Source organism: Ascidiella aspersa, chromosome 7 (genome assembly GCF_963924565.1).
Source record: "Ascidiella aspersa chromosome 7, kaAscAspe10.2, whole genome shotgun sequence".
Classification (NCBI taxonomy): Eukaryota; Metazoa; Chordata; class Ascidiacea; order Phlebobranchia; family Ascidiidae; genus Ascidiella; species Ascidiella aspersa.
The window spans coordinates 16,137,103-16,162,087 of NC_139453.1; the positions used below are offsets into that span (position 1 = coordinate 16,137,103).

The window sequence follows — 24,985 nt, forward strand, 5'->3', positions numbered from 1 at the left end:
CCTTATACAACCTTTTACCCAACCCAACCCCCAATTACATCACCAGCTCTCCTAAAATTTTAACCCAAACCCAGGTTCTAACCCTTACTATTACCTACCAATAATTCCAAACTTCGGCAAAAAATCCGATGCCCAAACAACGGCGCCCTGACGACGCCGGTCAAATTAGGGCGTCAAAATGTCGACACCAAAACGGCCGATGATAGATCAACGGCCCCGATCGTCCCATATACCCGCTACCCACAGTTTCAGGCGTTTTGCCCATTCAGACTTTATTCCGATGAATTTAGAATGTATTCCGACAGGTTTATGTCTTATTCAGACAATTTAGATATTATTCTGTCGTGAATATTACTGTGTGTTTGGCTTTATTATGTCGTTGGTCTTAATACTATGGTACGTGGTGAGCTATTATAGATTCTGCTTTAGATATTGTTACCTTGTAGGTCTTATTGTGTGTTCCCGATAAGACAAATACAACAACATACCAAATTGCAAGTAAGAGTAAAGCGCATGTTGTACGATATATTTCAAATTAGTATTGTTAATTGTTTGCTTCCTAATGAGTTCTAAGCCAATATTTATTCGAAGGCCTTCCGAAATCAAATACAGCCAGGGTTCAATTCCACAGATTGTGTATCGGACATCAGAAGGCTATCAGGTCTGTTATTTAATATGTTGAGTCAATACACAATACATGAGATGACATATTATTAAAAAAACAAAAAATGTAACACAAAGCCTATATCAGAGGCGTAAGAAATATTTTTGATGTTCAAACTCTTAGATTTGAATTCAAATTAAATTCGTATCCAATTTTATCGTTTATGTCGGGCAATTAAAACTCCTATAAATTTATTCTTTTGCCGCGGATGGTTGCGCCTATAATTAATTAATTGGACACATACGCAAGAGGCGAGTTTGGATAAATAGCGCTTGCTTTAAAAAAAGCCTTATGGGCGGCGTAAGCGTTCTTTATAACCTTAGCCTAATCATCAAGTGTCAATCAAGTTCCATTAAGCGAGCGACTAATGCCAGGTGCAGAGTTCGCAATTTCATCAAGCGCATTAAGTTGTAGAAGTAAATTCCGTCTTAAAACGTCGGACAAAATGCACTACAGGGTTACTCAAGATTTAGGCCAATTTTCACTTAAGTTACGCACAGCATAATTGTGTCTTGGTTACGCATTGCTGGTCTTGGTTACGCATTACTGGTAGTAATAACTTCGTATTCTTTCCAGGACAACATTTAACTGAATAACATATCACATTTGTAGTAAAGTAGAACTGACAATACTGTATTATATAACGGACTGAATTGCTGGGGAGTTATTTTTGTTGCATTATTCTCACCAGTATGGACAAAGTTTGGACAACAACCTGATAGTTGTTTTTTTATATAGGTATGCATTGCGCTTCCAATGGTAGTTGTTTGGAATCTTAAACATCTGGGAGACTATTTTTTATTACAATATAGCAAGAAAGAGAGTGGCCCAAATAATAGATAAAAGATTCATTCTTTTATTAGCAAACGTTTCGGCAATTTCTTTTGCCATCATCAGTGCAGTAAGTGAGACTAAGATAAAAACGAGTCACTATATATACGCTCGGACGTTTCAGAACGTTATATAAACAGAAAAGGAAGTCGTAAAGTAACGGAAATAAGAACTGCAACGAAAAATTACATCAGTAAGGCGAAAGTAGGGCAAAGATAAGACAATGAGGTCAATGGGAAGCAACAGATACACGTAAAAGGGAATTAGTAATAAATTAAAAATAAAATATGAACACGACGATGGAATTGCGCGAATATACCATTTAAGTATTAAACAAATACAGGGGGACTGAGACCGTGTCAACATTGAGAGCGGGCTTGTGCTGCTGTATAAGCAGCGACTCCAACAGAAGGAGGCGGTAGCGGTCTCGTGCCGAGCCCAAAATCTCTGGGGAAGTGAAGTCCACTCGGTGGTTAGGATTGCTCTGCAAATGTTTGCAAACTTCGGAGGACGCCGAACGCTGGTGTTCATGCATACGGGTTCGAAGGTTACGTCGTGTCATCTTTTATCTATTATTTGGGCCACTCTCTTTCTACTGAAGATAATCAACAGATCCGTGTTTAGTGTTCCTAAATATAGCAAGAATTTTCAGGTTTACTCCATAAATATGCACAAGTTACCGTTTAAGGCAGGGGTGTAAATAGAATAATTTACCGAAGCGCAGGAAAATTTTCAGCGATGACGTCATAACGGGAAGTCCAAATCAAGTAACCTTGCTAAACCTATAGGGTTATCGCTCGACGTGCGATAGATATACTACAACTGAAAACCTAGTTTAAATACAAGAAATCGGTAAGCTAGCATGATAAAAAAGGACATAGCCTGGTAAAAAAAAATATTTTTTACCGTTACTATTGTACCAAAACAAAGAAATTCACCGGAACTCCGTTTCGGCTGCACTTATTTTACCGGAAAACCGTTACGGACCGTTCCGGCTTACTTTCACAAAAAGTTATTTAAATAACCAATAAAAACCTGGTTCACCCAGGGAGTAAAATTTTCATTAAAAAAAATATTTTATTTTCCACTTTTGCCCTCTAGGTTAATTCTTTTGCGGGAAAGTAAAACTTTTGCTGTTAAATGGATCTACAATTTGTCTTTATAATTATGAAATTGCGCAACATTACCTTGAATCACGATGCGTTTTGGCTAACAGGAAACATTGCTGGAAGTGCTCGACCATGCTATCAAACGTAAAAAATCAGTTCCTGGAATTGTCAGCAATCTGACTGTAGTTAACCGGCCAGACAGAAGAGGGCCATATTACGACCCAAAAACATGGAATGACCCCAGAAAAAGCCCTGGATGGTGGGCTGTAGAGGGAAATGGCTGGCTTTGGGTACTTAAAGTTATGGAAGAGTTGAAACTCATTGAAACAATAAAGGTAAAAAAAACACGTTTAACTTAACGCAAGTTATCTAAAATTTTAGAATTATAGCTGACAAACTAAGCCTAAAATACATTTTATACAATATTTTTTATACGTTTTTGAGGTGAGATGCTTAGAAGCAGTGTCGGAAGATTACTGGAACGCAATATGCAGTAATTGCGTTTTAAATGAAGGCTGGTCGTTGGTTGTCGTGGGTTCTTCGCCAGTTCAATTCGAAAAAGATAAAAAGCTTGTTATTAAACAATGGAGAAAAAGTTAGTTATTGTTTGTATTTTAAGCAATATGGAGATTTTTTTGTGAAAATTCGCAATAAATACTCTTCTGGATAAATGAACATTCAAAGTAAAAACCTTTAAGAATTGCTTTAAAATAAAAACGTGGCGTCACACGTTTCTTAAGTAATTCCGTTATATTATCTACTTTTCACAGGCGTTATATTATTTACTTTTTGTCGCGCTTTTCACAGGCGCAGCACCAACGTGGAGTCATGTTAATCCAGCAGCAACTGATGATCTGCAAGGTTTATCCTTGTGTAATTACGACTCTTCTGCGTTGCCAAGACTTCACATGTCATGTTCTGGATACGGTGTTTGCCACTCAAAGCTAAATGACCCGCAAAGCATTGGCGTAGAATCACACAAGTGCTTCAGAAAATACAAAAGTGCATTGCGCATCAAGACACCAAGACATACACCTTTGTTTACTGAGCTGTTAGACTGGGCGTTGTATTTGCGCGTGTTTTTAGCGCTTACTATAGTGTTTTGCTTCCTCTTTTGTGCCCTGAAGGGCTGTGGGAAAGTTTTTGGAACGAAAATTTCACCAGAAACTAATACTGAAGAATAAATTATCACCTAAATAAGTTCGTATTTCATTTGAATGATCCATTCAACTGCGTCTTCAAATCGCAAAAAGTCGGTAAAATGAGAAAAGTATCTTTCTTTTAAGATATTGCTTACGAACATAATCAAACCATTCCCCTCCACTGTTTCTCTAGTCTATACCTTTATAGCGTGTCCGTTTACAGAGAATAAACCAATAACAACGAATGAGAATCGATATATTTGTTGTCAAAGGCGGTTCCCATGGTTCATTTGAGAAAGCAAATCGTACCAATCAATGATTTCAGTTGGTTCCTGCCTTTTGTATGATTTTTCATGTTTAAATAATTCGTCTGTGATCTATATTATTAAAAAATTGCACAGATATATAGTAGTCGGAATGCTTTTCCAAGAAACAAATAGGCTGCCCTGCCAAATTGTTAACAATTAGAAGTTTGTTTAAATTGCAGGATAATTTTTGACGAAAAGTATAGCAAGGTTAATTTTAGCTCAACAGCCTTAAAACAGATAGCCGGGTTATCGGGTATAGAAAGGACTGCCTTGCAGAAAGTAAATGAGCGACATTCAATAACAAAATTTAACGGAAGTGAGATGGGTATAGACCAGAACTAACGAAATCTTATAAAGGTAAAAAAATCGATGCTGCTATCGTTAACTAGTGTGGGGTCACATTCTAAAATATGGGAGAATATAGGTAACCCACAAATATTTACAGAAACCTACAGCTGAAATAATGAAAAGTTTTATGGTTTAATCCTTTGAATGGTTATATTTTACCCATATTACCTGAATTCTGGTTACGTATGTTATTTAATTAAACTAGCATTGCATGTGGGGCTATGATGAAAAACGATAATTGCCCAAGTCGGATTACAAGTAGTTCGGCACGCGACCCGCAACTTAATTATTTATGATCGTTTTGCAATCGTAACTATTCATTTAAGGCTGCAGTACATGTTACTTGTAGATGTTTCCAGTTTGACTATGTCTACAATTAGTATTTCGAACAGAGATTTCCACAGGTAGAAGAGAAAAAGTCAGTGATGATTCTGAAACAACCTCTATTTTTTTTCTAGCACATTAGGTTTTTAAAAACAATTTGTTAATAGTTTGCAATATTATTAATATAGGTGCATTACGCACTCCGACGTAATCCAATAGTGATGTAATTCACGCTTCACTTTATCTACGTTTGACTGACATTTTTGATACTACAGGAAGGATCTTTTGCTGATGCAGTTGTTTATTGAGTAGCTTAGCCAATTCCAGATGCAGACAGGAGTTAAGAACCGAGTATGAATGTTGAACAAGTGTCCAAAAAGTTTGGTGTGTGCCTAAAGGTGTTTATTTTGGTCATCCTTACATCACATTGTCACTATGCCATAGGCCCCAAGCTATATTTTTAAACAAGTTTAACTATGTAAATACAAACGTTTTTTGCGCGAACTTTTTTGTTTTAGTAAAATGTATTTAATCTATAGAGGCGATATGGCATGTTGCGCCTTGTGACTCATAAACCCTGCAAAATAAAATTTCTGTCAAATTAGACTATAAACGCGGTTATTTGTATTTAGAGCATTATATGAATATTTTTTATATGACTCATGCGTTAAGTATTCGTTCAATTAAAGTTTGACAAATGAAGCGCAATTTTGACTGCAGACTGCATATCGTTCGCTTTAAAACAACAAAACAAAATATATTTTTACGAATATTAGTTTATGACGTAACTTTATGAATACATTCTTAAAATTTTCATAGCCCCCCTATAAACAACACTCTTGGATCCACCCCTGTCGTAGTGATTTCGCGTATAGTTGGCCTTTAATAGCTCTGGAAAGAGTATTTTGGGCTGCGACAAAATAGTTTGCCAATAGCTGCGGTCTAAATAATCGAGCGCCATGAATGCCTTTTGCTGTTACCTATGTTGTATCGCGAGGAACTTATTCAGGACTGCTAGTTACAGTTAGTGACAAACAAGGTGAACAGTGTAATAAAGAAATTGGATCATGATTGAACCTAGCATGTAAACTAATCAGAGCTAATTGGCGCGACTTCACCTGATGTTGTTGGTAAATAGTTTTACGTAGGGGAGATACGGCAGGGCAAGGGAAGTTACGTAATATCCGCTAAGGAAACATTTCTTTGCATCACGTTTGCAACATGTAGCAATCGTGGCCTAGTAAGTCTATATGCAGCAAGGAAACTAAGAAAGCTAAACAAAGTGTTTGACAACTTGGACTCAATTATTCATGCATGTACAGTATGAAACCTAGCACTTCAAAAGATACCGATAAACGGTTGAAGCTTGCTAAAATTACAAATTCGCTTATAGCATGTGAGGTTAATTGTTATAACATTATTAAACTCGGACTTTAGCAAAAGCAAACACGAATTAGGTTGTCAATAAGTGTACGTCAACTGATCAAAACAATCAGCAACGAAGCGTATTGAGCTAGTTGTGTTGTGGACAGTGAGCAAACGGATCGCGCGTAAGATGACGTGCTTCCTTTCCCACAGTGTGATAAATCTAGTACTCATCATCGCAACATGGCTGACAGATATTGATAGGCTTCGTGCTCTGCAAGTACGGTCTAGAACAGTGTTTTTTAAACTGTGTGCCGCGGCACACGTGCGTGCCTGGGGAAATGGTCGCGTAACTTCTTATCAGTTTAAAAAATACCCTATTTGTAGTCCAAACAGGCGTACAGACAACTCCTTGAAAAGTGGAACTTTAAAAGCATACTATCATGACGAAAACTCGATATATAAAGGGCGATTGTCAAGTTGTGAAAATGTTGTTTGGTAGAAAGTGTGCTGTCAAATTTTTTTTATTTTTTTCCGTACATCAGGCTAATAGTTTGAAAACCACTGCTTAAGAGCCTTGGCTATTTCGAACGGGTTTCCTTTGTCAAAGGCCAATCGGCACAGCTAACGGGAAATTGGAACATTGTGCAAAGAGGAAGTGAACGCCAGTCGAATTATAGGATAAAATTGTTCCCATTATATATATTGGACTGAAACGAAAATGCCGAAATCAAAGTTCGTTATTCTATTGTAATATAAGAGAAACAAGATCAGTTATTTTATTATGTTCTATCTGTTTTCTGCCAATAAATACCTCTTGGCATTGCCCTCCTTCAAAGTGCAAGGGCCGGAAAGGTGCTACTGCAATTGGTTGTTTATCTGTTTGCTTGAAAGGTTGAACGTAGCGAATTCTTCTGGTGTCAATCAGTTTCAGAGAGTGTGTCGAGAAGGCATTTCATTCAAGTGTGCGTTCATTACTATAATGTATGTTAGAAATCTAGTTTTTAGTAGAGGACTGTCGATAAGTTTGTCTGATATTTTTTAGCACACTGCATTAGGTTGGGTTAGCGAAGGCAAACGTTATAGATGTTAAGTTTGTTTTGTTATCCAAAATATTAAAATGATATTGTGTAGCCTTGATTAAATTTAGTATCTGTTGTTTGCAGGGTAGTTTACGAAAGACAGCGAAAACATAATAATTTAATTAGCTTACACGGAGGTTTTGTTGCAAAACTGTTTGTTAAAAAACATACTTACGCTGCATATATAGATTTAATATGTTGAATGTTTGTTCGTACGGGTGTTTCCATTTGTAATAAATATTGCATCTTAGGGAAAGTATTAATATTTAGAATTCCTCGTTCTTGAATAAGATTGTTAAGATTGTGAGTGCACACAATGAAATCTATAAAGCAATGGATCCTATCCTGGGGGTCGCAAAGGTTGTCTGGGGGTTGCTGTGCACTATTTGTTAAAAGAAAAAATGACATAAAAAAACAACCAACATAAAAAAATAGCTGTAGAATAAGCAAGAACAATCAATCGTGTTAATGACATTTGCTTTAATGAACCAGTCTTGTTTGTGACGTCCATATCACTCTTATTTTAAACCAATGGTAGAATCATTGCTCCAGTTTAATCGCCTTGTCTAGTAGAAATAAGAACAGTGGTCATTCGCATACCGATGATCCGTTTTGCGACACTCGAACAAACTCTATGTAACAACATGTATATACATTTAAAATCAATAACAAACTGTACTGCAAGTCAATAAAATGCAGCCAGCCTCACATTCGCAGCAACACGTTTTCAATAGTCCCGTCTTCCGCCACCATATTCCACACGCGGCACAGAGCTAAAACAATTCGGTGGCACCAAACGAAATAGATGCTATGTCGATCGCCATACACAACATCAACAAGTATCAAAGAAAACCCAGAGAAAGGTAGTGATTTTTTTATTAAACGCGCCATAACTTTATTTGCATTCTTTTATCTTCTGATTTTAGGGTCTTTCTAAAATATTTAAGTTAGCTAAAGTCTCGAAAATTGCACTTCTTTCTTTTCCCTTTGGTATAAAGACTGAAAACAATTGTTGTATATACTTATATTACTGGTAGTTGAGTTAGTTGTAAAAAACTATTTAGAAATTCGACTTTCGACGATTCAACGTAACATAGGTTTAAAACAGTTACACCTGGATTATTGTACAAGAGGTCACAAGTGAAATACCCCCCTAGACCGATACAAATAAATGTCTAGCGGAGCAAGGCTGATTGAGGTATGGCGTAATAGTAGACTAAGCTGCGTGACTGGCTGCCTTTGCATGCATTACAGCTAATGACGATTTAGCTTCAATGACATCAAACACTTTTACGAAGCTGTTTTCAAAGTGACCTTCTCGTAGGCACCGATGCGAACTTTTTTTATTAACCGATCTTGAAAGTCTTTTATGTGGCATTGCTTTTTGAAGTGTTTACGTTAGTTAGCCGTTTATTCGTTCCTTAGTTGGCTTTGTCAGCGTAAAAAATGTTATCTTTCAATTGAGATATTTTAAAACGAATCGGAATAAACCTTTTAGGGCAGTGTTTCCTAAACCTATTCAGTTTTGTTCACCCCTTACAGATACATGCGTTTCATTCGCCCCAAAAATACTACAAGCGTGATTTTTTATGTATTGAAAAACATAAGAAACATTTTTTGGGGAGGGGGCAAGGCCTCGTGTCCCCCTAGATATGACCCATGACCCTGAAGTGATATTTTTGTGTTATGATATGAACGTCAACGTAATGAGTGTCAATCGAAATCTCTTGACAAAAGTTTGACATAAGAACAAGCAACGTCACACTACAAGTTAAAACAATTAAAGTGGTTAACTAGTGATCATTTCTGAAACTTAAATAAGCATTTTTAATTTTGCGAATGACTGTGCCACTCCCATTAAAGAATCGTCAGATTTCAGTGCTTTTCGTATCATTAGTTTTCTGCTAAACTTTAAAAGTAATAAAACATATTCTGATATGAATTTGGTCTGGACGGAAACCAGTTGTTTAGGTCGCCGCAATTAGAATATTGTTTACATTTGAAGAATTTTAAAGCCGGCAAGGAAATGTAAAGTGTTTATCAAAACGAAAGTTTTTTTAGATTACGTACATTGGCGCTCTCATAATTTATTACATTGGCGCTCTCATAATTTATTTTTTAATAAATTTATAGGCTACTGTCGTCAGATCCTCGAAGCAGACCTTTCCTTATCAATTGATTTTTCAAGCGCTTGTTGACATGCCATCTGATTAATAACATAATAATCAATTCTCGAGCAATTAATCAAATTGTTCTTTCTTAAATTGCTCGCTCAATAGGCAATAGGCCCTTTTTCTTCAAACTGCAAACAGTTTTTTGCAATAAATCGAGGTTGCAAAGTTTGGCGTTGTTAATTTAATTATATATTTTTGGTAAAATGTTTTAGAATTTCAAAGTAAAAAAACTAACTATTTTTGCTTTTGTGTTTTATTTTTAAGACCGCGTAAGGTTTGAGGTTGATTCATTGCAACCTGTGCTAGATTTGTTTACCACAGGAATTCTATTTACAAAAATGTTTCGTGTTGCTGAACTGGTGATTTTGACCATGGGAACAATAGTTGTAATTGTCAACATACTGGCGATGATATCCTTATTACGAAATTTTAGGTAAGTAAGTTAAATCAATGCCGAAGAGACAAAAAATGCAATGTACTAAAATATTTAGCAATAGAACGGAAAATAACAGAGATAAATTGTAGCCTAAAGGTGTAGGATGCTTCGACTAATTTTCATTGCAACTTGGTAAAACAATATGGTATTCGTAATTGCCACAAGACAATAGTTTTATAAGTGTAGAAAACAAATTGAAAATACGATTTATCCGTATTAAAGCATCCTTACTATGATACAAAATAGACGCACCAATTGCCATCATTGCTTTGTGTGTCGCATGTAACACTCGTATTTTGAAAACACACACAGACGACTTCGTCAGCGGATGTTCGTCTTCATAATCAGTCTTACCGCGGTTGAAATTGTGGTTGGTTCTGCTTATGTCCTCGACGTAGTTGTCGGTTTGGGTGACTTTCAAGGCGACACCGCCACACCATATGTCAGCGTCGGCAAGTTTGTACTTGAAGGTAAGCCCCCGTTGATGTTCAAAAAAGTATAAAGGCGTTATATTGTTACCACTTGATAACTTGCAATGTATTTGAGTTAAGTCTACTGTGCACCTACATCAGGGATTGTCTACTTTTTTTAGCAAAGAAAAAGTTCAAAATTTACTTGGGTCCGTTATAACTCTCATTAAATATTTACAGTCATAAAAAATGTAATACCTTATAATTTACGCATGTCCTTGGCTTCAACTGAGAATTTTGTAATGACCGTTACTAGAAAGAAGTTTTTTAAAACAGCAGCAATTGCTTGCCCAAAAAACTCATCAAATCGTATTTCTGAGTAAATACTGACGAGACCGATAACGTCCAAAAAGGTCCGCATTCGGACCGCGGTCCACCAGTTGAGTAGCCCTGACCTACATGTTTCACTTTATGTATACATTTTACAATATATCCAACTATAACAGTGTATATCCAACCAATCTTGGGAAATAGGCCTTACTATCCTAATTCCGACTCCGTTTATATGTTGTTAGTTGGCCCAAAGTGGAACCGGTCTATAGAGAACAATATATACCTCAAACATCCTTTAACTAATTGTTCACAGGAAACATTTTTTAGGGATTGCACGGTGACATTTTGCTTTTCAAACATTTAGTGAAAACCAGGGGTGTGCAACCTTTTTGCATACGCGGACAAAATAAGTAATGATATTGCGGAGGTGGGCCGCAGTGATCGATACACATGCAGTAACATACGAGTAGGAGAACTTGTCTTAAGTATTTAAACTCGTATGCTCGATTTGAATCCTATTACCCAGGTGCAAAATAATATCTAATATCAAAAAACGTAAAATTGAAAGTCCTAAGTTGGATCGCAAATGTACAAGAAGTGTGACTACTTCTTCACCAAAAGCATACACTCTGTGTAACACTTTGCCATCAAACATTGCAAACGGGTAGATTAGCTCTTTTGAATTCAGTTGAGTTTTCAATAAAAATTACAGAAATTGACGAATATAGACAACGAGATAGAATTATATGTACTGCTTTTATTGCCACGTCCAATACTTCGTTCAGTTTGAGGGATTTTGCACACCGTGTTCCATTTTTCTTTGCGTTACTTTTCTAAGTTTGAAAAATCAAATTTTAAGTCGGTCATTACATTTTTCAATGTTTTTAAATTATCTTGTCGTGTACGACGTGTAGTGATATCTTTAATTGCAATTAACTGGAACTCTTGTATAATATCGAAATTTGGCATTATTCCGCTCACAAAGTCTTCTAATTGTGCTATTTCTTTCAATTCTGTTCTTTCGCCCAAAGCTACAAAAAAATATTGAAATCTAGGACAGGTGTCCTGTAGGCTCCAGGCTCCCTCTTACAGTTGCAGACATATTTTCAATTCGTGTTGTAACTGTCCTTCCAGAAAGACTAATAATTATTAAAAATTACGGATTTTCTCGGGGCAAGCAATTTCTACAGCTGCCATCAAGCCTTCCTTTATTAATTTTCCTTCCACAGGCGGATTCATGCTTTTTATTAGCTTTGATACTACGTATAAGTCACTTGGGTAATTCTTCACTTTCTGCACTTATCTTGTATAGAATAAAGACTGTTTCTGCATAGATTTTGGAGTCTACAAACTTCGTCAAAGAAGTAATCAGTTGTGATTAGAATCAATGCATTTATAGAGAATCAGTCCGACCATGTAGGCGTAAATTTTGAGAACTGTTTTAAAAAAAATTGGGCTACGGAAAAAAGTGTCTTAGGCCCAAGCCTGTACAATAAGTATACACAAACGACCAGCCACAACACTCTCTGGTACAAGAAGATTCATCTATGTTGACGATTTGTGTAATACCAGGAAACAAATTTTTTGGCTGTATCGAGAAAGTTCTCAGTGCTTCGTTGTCGAGCAAGTCGGTATACTATAGAAATAACCATCTCAGGGCAAATCCAGCAAAAACCCAAGTAATGTTCTTTTCATCAACGAAATCGCAATGCTATCCATGTACTTGGCATATTGTGTAACGGAACCAAGCTGTAACATTGTCCCATCCCGGTATACCCGGTACTGAATAAAAGCTGTCGCTATATCACTGGCTTTTACCATATAATGTAAATAGCTTGTACCTAATTGCTAGAATTGCTTCCCCTTACATCAGCAGATCAGTTATAGGTAAACGATAAAGGCTTCGACGAGCAAATAGTCCGGGAGCTAGCAGAGATTTAAATAGCATGTCGAGTACAAAAGGTCTGACTATTTAGATAGAGCATATAAGGGCCCCACATGGACCCCCAAAAGGCCGGTCTTAAGTTATGAAGTTGATGCGTTTAGAATCTTAAATGTTGCGCCACATATTAGTGGTCAATAAATGGCCGGTCTTAAGTGCGCGAAATGGTGCAAAACCCATTTAAGACCACCCTTTATTGGGTCACCATGTCACGTTTAAATATCATTTCGAGTACATTGTTGAAACTGGGTGAAAAGAAACTTTATATCCTACTGTAACAGGAATGGTAAGTCTTAAGTTAAGGTTTTGGTGCAAAATACATTTAAGACCGGGTCAAATGTAGCACATGTATCTTTTCATGAATGCCGATAGAGGGCGCTATGTCTATTTTTGATAGCGTTAAGTATTGGAATCAAACACAAGAAACAGTCAGATAAATACCATGTACATTCGATCACTATCTAGTATTATACATATAATACATAAGTTTATCTGAAGTTATCAATAACCGCATAGGTATAATGTCACAAATTGCGTTATACCTGTAAAACTACTTTACAATCCCAAACATTGCGTTACTCTGCCATCTGTCATTGACCATTGTGACGTGATATTCCTATTGTGATGTCTTACGGTGCGACCAGCTGATCTGTAGTAACCTGTTGTTTCGACGTGAATTTGTGGCAAGGCGTGTCGTGTTATTGTACATAAACTAAGCTAAGGAAAACATCTGCAGTTTTTGCTGTACCAGTTTTAGGTTTATCATTACAGAAAAGCAACTTTAAGATATCTGATCTAAAAGTTTGTTACAATTGGGGGCTCGTCCGGGATCTATTCTTTTAAACTGTGTTGGGTGTTGACCTAGTTTTATCTGGTGGTGAAACAAGAAAACGAGATGGAAAAGATTGCTGAAATTGGCAAGCAACTGTGCTTGACTGGAGCCGATTTAGCGAAGTTCATAAAAGAAAAGCAAAGGAAACCCGAGGCGCGAGACAGGGAATAACAGGACGAGTTGGATAGCTATTTGCTACGCTTCGATCGCTTTGCTGTAACTTGCAAGTGGGATGAGTTAGAGTGGGCGACTACGCTAAGCACCTTTCTGCAAGGTCGAGCATTGGTTTTATACTCAAGAATTCCAGACGCTGACGCTGACGCTGTGGACTACGATCAGCTCAAGCAAGCTTTACTGAACTGTTAGGATTTGAACGAAGAAGTAACCGTAGTAAGTTTCGCAGTTCAAAACCCGAAAAGGGTGAGAGTCCTTCCCAGTTTGCAGTGCGTCTGCAGAATTACCTGCAGAAGGGGGTAAAGCTATCGGGCGCAACTTTCAACTGGGTCGATGTGAGTGAGCTATTCGTCAAAGAGCAATTTCTAAAGTCGTGTCCTAAAGAGTTGTCGACTTACCGAAAGGAACAGCCACCGAAGTCCTTGGAGTCTCTATAGTTATACCCAGTGCTGCTAAGCAGTTCCAGGCGGCACACAACCGTGAGTTGGCCCAGGACGTGTGTCAGTGTGAAAATTGTCAAAGGTATAATACTGACAACAGACCCACGAGAAGGTGCTTTATATGCGATAAGATAGGACATCTAGCCAAGGATGCAATTCAAGCGCAATGCCGCCGAGGCCGACGAGAATTTTAAACTCGACCGCATGCGCACCGAGGAATGTTACACAGGCGGATCACGGATATAACTTGCCTCTGTCGAAAGGTTTAGTTGGCGATAAACGGTGACTGTATCAAGAGACCCGGTTGAACAGGCATTCTGGTTGATAGAAAATATGTTCGAGATGACCAAATTATTGACAGGCCAGGCCTCATCAAGCTGGCCAGCGGCTCTGTCGTGTCTGCCGAGGTGGCAAAGATAAAGGTCAATACACCAAATTGGACAGGCGAGGTAGAAGCTCTATGTCTACCCGATCCTTTGCGTGATCTGTGCATCGGAAACATTCAGGGTGCTAGAGGAGCGGAAGACCCCGATCCATTGTAGGAAGAAGCGAATGCTGTCCAAACGCGTTTTTAATAGAGACCTAAGAAAGATAAAGAGAAACCGCTAGTGATGCCAAAATATGATGAATGGCCTGTGACGGAGCCAAATGAGAGAAGACACGTCAATTGTTAAACTAAAGGAGGCAGCGGGCGTAGTGGTTAAGAGGGAACAAGCAACCAAATTTGTAGAAGAAGACGGACTGCTATACGAATATTTCAATACCCGAAACACAGCAGAGGAGAATGGATGAAACAACTTGTTGTGCCAAGTATAATCTAAACGAAAGCGTTATTAAGGTTGCCCATGATTCCACTATGACCGGGCATATGGGTATTAAAAAAACACTCGATAGGGTCTGGCATGCGTGACAACGTAAAGCGATTTTGTCGATCGTGCTACACTTGTCAGAGGACAGCGGAAAAAGGCAGTGTGATGAGGGTCTCTCTGCATACGACGAGTTGCTGTAGATCTTATTGGCCCTATTCTTCCTCCCAGTGAAGGGGGACACAGATACATACTTACGTTGGTTTTATTTTCTTTAAGCGACGCGATACCCGGAGGCGAAAGCGCTGAGGAATATAAACAGCTGAAACCGTGGCAGAGGCACTGGTCGACATGTATGGTCGATTGAGAATTCCTGACGAAGTGTTGAGCGACTTAGGGACTCAATTTGTTTCGGAGTGTATGCAAAAAGTCAAACGTCTTCTAATGACGACAGGTCCCTATCAGCCTATGTGCACCGGGTTGTAGAAAAATTTAACGGGACTCTAAAGAAAATGTTCAAAAGGCTGTGTTGTGACCAGCCAAAACAGTGGACCAGATTTATAGGTGCTTTGTTGTTTGCATATCGCGAAGTTCCTCAAGAATCAACGGGATTTCCAATTTAACTACTTTAAGGGGGGACGGTTCGCGATTTAATGACCGTACTAAAGGAAATGTGGACTAACCCAGACACGGATACGAAAGGGAGGTCAAGCTACCAGTATGTTATGGATCTAAGAAAAAATATTGAGACGACTCTATCACTGGCCAAAGAAGAGCTCAAGAGAGAGTTACAAGAGGTATTGTAACAAAAAGGCCAAACCACGACGGATGGAAGTAGGCGATAAAACTCTACTGCTGCTGAACAAGTTGCTTTTCCGGTGGAATGGCCCATTCACAGTTGTGGAGAAACGAGGACAGTGTAATTATGTTCTGAATGTGACTGAAAATCATCGTGTTTTCCATGCGAACATTCTTAAAATGTATGTCTCTAGAATGCCTACCACCTGCAACCAAGATGTATCACTGGTCCACCAGGGTTGTACGGCTGTGAGTGAGGATAACACAACCATGATGACGTCACTAGAGTCTATTCTGAGGGCGAAATAGAAGGGGGGGGGGGCTTTAGCGGCTGCAAATGCTTGTGTGGACATTTTTTGCGATTAACCGGGAAATGTTGGTTTTCTCAAACATCGTATTCAGCTCAAGGATGATCGTCCGGTGCGGTCGGAACGAATTAAAGCGCGAGATCGACGAGATGTTGCAACTGGGAATAGTACGAGGATCCCGCTCAGCATAAGCATCGCCAGTGGTTGGTTGTCGTGAAGAAAAAAAAATGGTTCTAATCAGATATGTATCGACTATAGAAAGTTGAACAATATATCCCTGTTCGATCCGGAACCGATGCAAACAGCCGAAGAGGTGTTCCCAAGACTGTCTATCAGCAAATATTTCATTAAACTGGATCTTACGAAACTGGCAGGTACCCGTTGCTAAGGAGGACATTCACAAAACGGCTTTCGTTACGCAGTGCGGTACGTACGAATTTCTCGAAATGTTATTCGGGGTGGTTAATTCGGGAGCGACTTTCGTTCGCGCTATGCGCTCTTCATTGAAAGGACTAAGCGACGTTGAATGCTATATTGACGAAAAAATTAATTTATAAAGAGATAACATGAATAATATTGACATTAACATTCAAAATAACATTTTAAACAGGTTGCCAGTCAAACGAATACATGTAATGTTCAAATGAAATTATGTTATATCATGGCATTTTGATCAGACAGATTTCTTCTTTTTGTATTTGTTAAGATTCGACAACCTCCTTCATTGGCATTTCATTCCTCTTTCTTTACCATGACAATAAAGTTATGTATGTGTAATCGTTCTAAAAACATTTTTTTTCATCAAAAGAACGGCAAAAAACAACAACATTCCAGTTGATGGAGAAATCTGCTTAATACAAAAATAAACATAGCGCCCTCTATCGGCATTTATGAGATGGTACATGTGCTACATTTGACCCGGTCTTAAATGTATTTTGCACCAAAACCTCAACTTAAGACTTACCATTCCTGTTAGAGTAGGATATAAAGTTTCTTTTTACCCAGTTTCATTAATGTACTCGAAATAATATTTAAACGTGACATGGTGACCCCATAAAGGGTGTTCTTAAAGGGGTTTTGCACCATTTCCCGCACTTAAGATCGGCCATTTATTGACCACTGATGATATTGAAACCGAAATTTTGGGTTTTTTTTAACAGCCCCCCTTTCTAAACGCACCAAATTCATAACTTAAGACCGGCCTTTTAGGGGTCCATGTGGGGCCCTTATATGCTCTAAATAGTCAAACCTTTTGTACTCGACATGCTATTTAAATCTTTGCTAGCTCCCGGGTTAATATTATGAAAGACACCTCCTATTCGGCCAAAGGTCATCGCGCAGCAGATTAAAATCGCGTAAAACATTCCTTGGTGCAGACAATCCATTGTAGCATGACGCCGTATAAGCACAAATTAGGCTTTTTGGTGAACTATAGGAGTATAGGCTTAGCAACGACGGTGTGGCTAAATCAATGAAGATTACCTCACAGGAAAATCATATCGACTCAGGTTGGGCGGTGCACGGTCGGCATGGAAAGATGTAGATGTTCAGACGACTCAGTCCTATGTGACTGCGGACAAGAGCAGTCAATACAACACCTCCTTTAGGGTTGTTCAGATTTAACTTTTTTTGAAAATTTATGTTTTCTGCTTGATTTCCCATTATGTGTCACATAAAAATCAGTTTTGTAAGTTTTCAAAACAATTGGACAACATTTAGGGGCTCCGCAGACACCCCAAAGTTGCCACACTAAATTTTCTAAATCTGGGACTTCCCCTAACACGATACTGTACGTTTTTCTTAAAAAACACAGAAATCTTGTAATTTTTATATTAAACAATTAATGGCAAGAAAGCATCACTAACCTATTTTCCAGTTTTATGTAACTTAAAATGTATTCTTAAATCCCTCAAATCCCTACTTTACCCCATTTTTAGAGCCGTTATTTAATTTATCACATATATACAATAAAATATATTTTAACAAATTGTTTATTGTGAAAAGCAAAGTATTTTAATCAACAGTGGATAAAGAAGGAATATAACAAAAGTATAACAATGTCATAGTTGAATAAATGTAAAAAGGAAACATCAATGAATAGCTTTTTTATTTTTTAGCCAAGGTTTTTTTTTAGAAAATCTGGTAAGAAGATCACCTGTGATCTTCAACAGCTTGTAGCAAGTTTGTTGCTGTGGATTGTCGGTTAATATAGCAGCACAATCAGTGTTTACTTTTAACCTCTCTTTCTGCGGCATCACACAACTTTAACAGCACATGAAGACTTTAACTCGTTGTGCCCATTATGAGGACCATGAATCGGGAGAATGCGTCGGCCAATCACATATCTGATTAAGTAGCGTAAAATAAACCAGGAATCTGCGCCAATCAAATTCTCTAAAGAGGTAAAGCTTTTGATTTTATGATGCAAAACTTGAATGCCTTGGTGAAAATCTTCAGGTTTTGTATTGCAAGAAGTTTTCGGGCAATGGCTGCCTTCGTTTCGTTGGTCCTTTGTGGGTGATTAGTGATTACTAAAGGAAAATGTGACAAGTTTCTCTAGAAAAATAGTATCATTACCCATCTGTTCAGACCACAAACATTTTTGGCCATAGAAAACTTGTCCCGTCCACCTTGTACTGTGTGTTGCACCTGCTTGATCATCTTCTTCTTTCGTATGGACGATCTTATTATTCCAGTTCAAATGTCCGGGCAGAAGTTGAGATGCCAGCGAATAGTCTCATCGTCCAAGAGTGTCAGACCATTTGTCCCACTTGGTTGGCGATATATGGGCATCGTGAGATGTGATCTGCAGTCTGTTCCTCCAAACCACAGTCGCAGAAGGAGCTAGTCCCCATTTATTCATGGAAGACCTGGCACGCCGAACCCTGTTATCAGCCTGTTAAGGCGAGTCCAGGCAAAGGAGACAGAAGTGATCCCTGAGGCATGCCGTTTCTAAGGCGTCATAACCTTCTTTGATGGAGCCGTTGTTTGTTTTAAAACAAAGCTGCGATTATGGACAAGTTCCATGATCATGCTGACCATATGTTTGTTAAAGATATTAAACACTGATTATGCTTCTATATTAAACGACAATCCTCAGCACATGCAAGCTTGCTACAGGCTGTTGAAGATCACAGGCGAACATAAACAGGTTTTTAAACAATTCGATAAAATGTGTTTTATTGTATATATGTGATAAATTAAATGACAACTCTAAAAATTGGGTAAAGTAGGGCTTTGGGGGCTTTAAGAATACATTTTAAGTTACATAAAACTGGAAAATAGATTAGTAATGCTTTCTTGCCATTGTTTAATATAAAAATTACAAGGTTTCTGTCTTTTTACAGAAAAACGTACAGTATTATGTTAGGGGAAGTCCCAGATTTTATCAATTTTAGTGTGATAACTTTGGGTTGTCTGCGGAGCCCCTAAATGTTGTCCAATTGTTTTGAAAACTTGTGAAACTGATTTTTATGTGACAAATAATGGGAAATCAAGCAGAAGACATAAATTTTCAAAAAGAAGATCTGAACATCCCTAAGTCCTCCTTGTATATCTTGCTTGAAACAATTAAGATGCAATGCAAGAGACCTTGCCGTACTGAACAGCACCGCAAGAATAAGCGTTGACCATTGGAATCCACAATTTGACTTAAAACTAAAAAGACGAAGAGTCGGCAACCTTTTCCCGGGCGCTGGCCCAAACCAAACACAGCAAGGTTGGGCTGGCCGCAATAAACTTCCACAAACCATTTTGTTTTATAAAATACAATGGAAATACATCAGCAAAAAAGGTTAAAAGAGTTAACAAAACTTTTTCTGCAGATAAATAAGTTCCATTTTTAATTTCCATCAAGAGAGTTTTGTGGGACGTGATTTTTTACAGTTAGTTAGTTAAAATTACCAACCAATTCCGGTAATGGCCTCATACTGATTTTGCAAAAGAGTTCGGATGAATTATGTTGGACTGCTAGATCTGCTGGCAGTAGATTAACGACCGCCGATCTAAACTAAATTCTAAATGATAAGTAAAACAAATAATTTATTTAAATTGTGAGTCAAGATATAGTTATTTTAAAACAAAGACTTAGTCTAATTAAATTAAATCAACAGTTTTCCTATATATGAATACAGAAGGTGTTCATCATAGCTTATATCGTAAATTGTACTAATGGATTTCACGCTGATTATGCAGTTGCCCAAATTATTTTTTATAAATCACATTTCATTTAAAACGTTTTAAAGTTGGCCATATACGTACCATTTTCATTTTAAAATCTTAAAAAAACGGAAATATTGTTATGCGTTTTGTGCTACGGTTAAGATTTTTGTTTTGTTAAACGCCATGGCCGATTAAGAGACAAAAGAAAGGTTATATTTTGAAATTTTCATATGCCAATATTAAAGGGACTCAAGCCACCGAACTAAGAGCAACATCAACATCGGAATAAAACACAGTTCGGTATAAGACCAAAATAGGACTAATACCTAACAATCGTAATCATGTCTTAATCAGAATAAGTCCTATATTCGTCTGAATAATACCTAAATAGCCATAATCAGGCCTATACCCCAAACCCCACCCCTAAGTACATCACTAACTCCCCAAATAATTTTAACCCCAACCCAATTTCTAACCCCCAACATTACCCCTGCAGACCCCAATCATGGGCAAACAATCCGGTGCCAAAACATGGCCGCCGTAACGGCGCCGGCCAAACTAGGGCGCCAAACGTCGACGCAAAACGCCTGATGCCAGACCCACTGCCCGATCGTCCGTACCTTCTACTTTCAGTTTCAGGGGTTATTTTGGCCATTTAGCCTTGTTACGATGAATTTAAGACTTATTCCGACAGGTTTAGGTTATACTCAGACCATTTTGATTTTATTCTGTCGTGGATATTACTTTGTATTTGAGTTTATTATATGTTGTTGTGTTTAGTGTTATGGTAATATAGATTATTCTGCCTTAGATATTGTTACCTTGTAGTTCTTATCGTGTGTTCCCGTTTAAAGGTTTAAAAAATTCTGGAATAATTCTATCGGCCATAAGCACGGCCATTGTGACGTATGCACTACACAAACGTACAACTAGCATGGGGCGACACCGCGCAGATTCCGCGTCAACTTCTAACGGAGATGGTGGAGTTTTGCATTTGCCGGCCTTTGACACAATGCTTAGAGTCTTATCATTGGGTCAAAATGGACAGGTCAGTTGGTTGTAAATATATATTACTACAAAAATACTTGAATTAGCTTGCCATAAGGCAATATTTTGTTTCATAGAATTAAAATAGCAACCTTTACACTTTCGTTTTATAGACTTAATATAGCATCCCTTATTAGACTATTATCCTATAAACACTATGCACAAAACTGCAACTACGTAAATTTTCAAAGAAATTCTTACAACTAATAAGCCAGTTCAATTTGAACTAGACCTTTATTCCTTAGTTTACCGCAAAGGTAAGTCTAAACCTATCTTTGGTATATTTTAAATATACTGTGGTAATCACAGGATCGGCAAAGTTACTTTAACAGTATTTAATTTCGTTCAAGGACTCTTCCAAGAAAAAATCTTCATTTTACCATAGCACTGTTGTAAACAACAGTTACAGTGAAGCAGCGAGGCTTTCTAAAAGTGATAATGAATCTCCAACAAAGAAGAAATTGCCCCAACCTGATAAACCATCCGAATTGCAGGAAATTGGTGAGCAATAAGCCAAATAATCCACAAAATAATTTGCATAAAATTTAAATCTACTAGCACTAACATAATTCGGAAAGTTTCGTTTTAAATCCTTTGACGGCATTTTTACTTCTTTTTGCCTTTATTGGTGAAGTTTTTTTTACATTTGATTGCAATAATCATTGATTATACGTAATTTAATGCCACTTGACTTAAAACAACACAAAACAAGTTTGTGGTTAGGCCAACGTTTCAAAATCACGGCCATCACCGGGGCCATTATTTTAATTATTATAATATCTTAGCTACAGCTGAAAACACTAAAATTGGTAAATTTCGTTATTGTGGAGACCTGTGGAGACTTATACCTACCTTGTTACGTTCCCTGGCGCATTTTTTCCAAACGTGATCAAGGGGTGTCACAAAATGTACGGAGCCCAAGGGGGCAAAAATAATAACTTTGCTTAGGCTTGCGCGTTTCTCGTGGCGAGATAATATATATGATACAAATTTCAAGCAATCAAACAATGTCGTTGAGGCAATGGAATTGTGGTTAAATAACTCATATAATGATTTGGTAAATATACGGAATATGTAATAAATTTCAGACTGATTAATCTAGGTTCTACCTGCAGCTTCACCAACAACAACAATACCGGATCACGTAAAACAAATAAGTCCGAGACACGAAGTTCAAAGCGCTCAATGCATGTTATCACTTCCTTGCTCGTCCCACGTCAGTATATTAAAGTGTGTTGCCTTTTTCTTATCTATAAGTTGCTAACGTTTGTTGATAATTTTAAAAGGTGCCAGCTGGACCCATGTTGCCAACCGACGTCACTCGAACCCACCTAGCAGTCAACCATACATTGGACGCCATGGAAACTCAGTTTTAAGTGTCAGGGTCACAGCTTCTCTTTTAATCGCTGCGTGGTCAACATTTTTTCTAATTTGGCTTACCCCAATACTTCATCAGTTTATTAATCCAGCAAAAAATGTGACGTAAGCACTAACTAAATACATACAATGTGATCGTCTGTAAATTACTCTGTTGAGATATTAAATATTGCTTGTTTTTTTTTAAAAAAAGAATAAGTTAATTTTTAATTATTGATGTTTTTTTACATATATTATATAAATGAGATCAAGAATTCCCTTTGACGCCCGATTACTCTTGGTATGTTATGATAGATGGGAAGGATGCATTCGAACATTTTCGAAAATAAAAAAAATAAATATTTTCCGTCAAATAATTTAAATTCCAGTGTTGTTATCGAGATACATATTATATATTTTTGTTGCTTTTAATACATATGCATTTTTAAATAATTATATATTTGTTAATGTGAATAGGGCTTAATGTTACTTATTTGTGCGTACCACAAGACTTTAAAATTGCGTTATTGATCAAATTTCGGAATCAGCAAAATTAACCAAAAACATCTGTTGAAACTTTGATGCAGACTTGACTTGTAATAGGCAAAAGTTTTTTAAATTAACGTTTATATTTATGCCGAAGTTCTTACCCTGTAATGACATATACAATATTTTCACAACCCTTTTTGAGAATGGCATAAAATAATTTGGGATAACTTTTGTATTAGTAAGGCCGCGTAACAAAATGTGTAAAATACTCTATTTAAGTGTGAAATTTTCGTTTATCGTGCTTGTATTTGCATTTTGGTCTAATGCAAAGACGTAATGCAATTGATCATGTTTACTAAACTTTCATTTCGAAGGTTCCATGTTGACAAAGTTACTTGCGATGAGCAACAATATTTTTACTTTACTTTGAACGTTCCTTTTTCTAGATCAAACAGTTCTTGGATAATCGGGTGGTGTGAATTTGATTACAAGGCCCAGATCTATCTACTCCAAACTGAAAGGAAAAACAACTCACGGTGGCTAACGGGGGCAGGTAATTTATAATTTTGAAAAGACTTAAATAGTTGTACGTTAAGTAGGTTTAAAGTTAAAAAGTTATTTTTATCACAAACTTTTACCTAAGCGGGTTGCAGCTGGTTGTGCTATAATTGTTACAATATAGATAAGCATAGATGCGTATTTGCGTATTTGCGTATGAAGTCAATTAGGGATGTCCGATATTTGTAATTTCATTCCGATACCGATACCCGATATTTTTGACAAGAATTATCGCGATCTGATCCGATACCAAATGACGTAATAATTATAGTTATATCAGTAGAAATAGTCAAATTGATAATAAAAGTAGTGTTACTGATTTTCAGGGTATTATTCCGAAATTGCTCTAGGAAGTATTTACTCTTCATGGAAGAAAACTTTATGTTCGATCGCAAAACATAGTTGTATTGCATCTATTAATTTGGTATCGGATCGGCACCGAACCATTCTATTATCGGACGAGTGCCGATAATAACATCGGGTATCGGCTTCGATCCGATATTGTCGGACATCCTTAAAGTCAATTTAAATAATCTTTAGGAATGATTTTAAGCCTTTTCAAGTAGGCCTGCTTGTTGCCCAATTTTTTCATATTCCATTTGAAAATTACATAACAGGAGACATCGATGAGCACGAATACACGCCTGAGCTTTACAACTCAAGTTCAACAGAAGGAATTTTGAATAGTAATGCCTCGATTTGTTTTTCATGTTATTCGTATTTTTTTTACCCACTGTCCGAACTCCAGGTTATCATAAGCGCAGCCCTCCTTACGGTCGTATGGATACTAATGCTGTTTAGTGCTACTCGACTTTTGTGGTTGCGAAAGAATTCGAGCAATGTGTTTGTACGATGTAGTGCCCTTTGGAGGTTCATTTTCCTTACTGCGTTGTTCTACCTTTGCACTCTGGCGCCTTACATAGCAGTTAGCGTGGCTGACTTTGTTAGATGTATTGGTATTTCATCCCCAGTCGGTGTAACCAAAATTCTTGCAAAAAGCGAATTAGAAGATTTTCGGACCCTGTGGGAGTTTGAGCCTATGGAGAGGTTTTACCTCGACTTGAAATCGTGTTGCTTACTTGCTCACTGTGCCGTGTTACCAACCCTGTACCTCGTGCGATTACTTGGTTTCAGGAGATTGCTGTCCGGTGTATAACCATCAGGGTATCAGTTACTGTTTTAGATAAAGCGCTTTAGTTTTGCAATTTCACTTTTTGAATGATTCAAGTTTAAAGAAATGAAAAGTGGATATGAAGGTTTGCCAAAACAGACGATGATAGCTGTATGTTTCCAGGATAAAGAAATATCCTTGGGGAAAAGGTCGGTGCGGCTTGAAAATGAAGACTTTTTTAACAAATAACATTTTCACTGTAGCCTTTTGTGAATTTTACCTATAAAATAAACGTTTAATGAAGGGAGATCCTGGTATTAAAAAGGTTTTGATATTTAACGGTTTTTGAAAAAAAACTTCGATAGAGGCCCAAAGTATAGGAAATTGCTGTGTATAAATACTTTATATGAAAAGCTGCTGTTCCTCGGAACAATGTT

At 37.4% G+C, this 24,985-nt stretch overlaps 2 protein-coding genes and 1 pseudogene across 2 annotated transcripts; all 3 read left to right on the forward strand.

Annotated features, from left to right (window-relative positions):
* Window positions 1–562: 562 nt before the first annotated feature.
* LOC146138038 (uncharacterized) lies at window positions 563–3,788 on the forward strand. Its single transcript, XM_083394505.1, has 4 exons — window positions 563–661; window positions 2,712–2,939; window positions 3,049–3,199; window positions 3,412–3,788. Exons 1-4 carry the CDS (start codon window positions 563–565, stop codon window positions 3,786–3,788), a joined length of 855 nt encoding a protein of 284 aa, XP_083250631.1.
* A 5,834-nt stretch (window positions 3,789–9,622) lies between these two features.
* LOC146138039 (uncharacterized) lies at window positions 9,623–24,756 on the forward strand. The gene is made up of 8 exons (XM_083394053.1): window positions 9,623–9,780; window positions 10,096–10,253; window positions 20,842–21,035; window positions 21,385–21,535; window positions 22,137–22,250; window positions 22,321–22,516; window positions 23,326–23,432; window positions 24,055–24,756. Exons 1-8 carry the CDS (start codon window positions 9,686–9,688, stop codon window positions 24,591–24,593), a joined length of 1,554 nt encoding a protein of 517 aa, XP_083250179.1. The 5' UTR covers window positions 9,623–9,685; the 3' UTR covers window positions 24,594–24,756.
* LOC146138040 (uncharacterized) lies at window positions 13,364–14,489 on the forward strand (annotated as a pseudogene).
* Window positions 24,757–24,985: the final 229 nt, after the last annotated feature.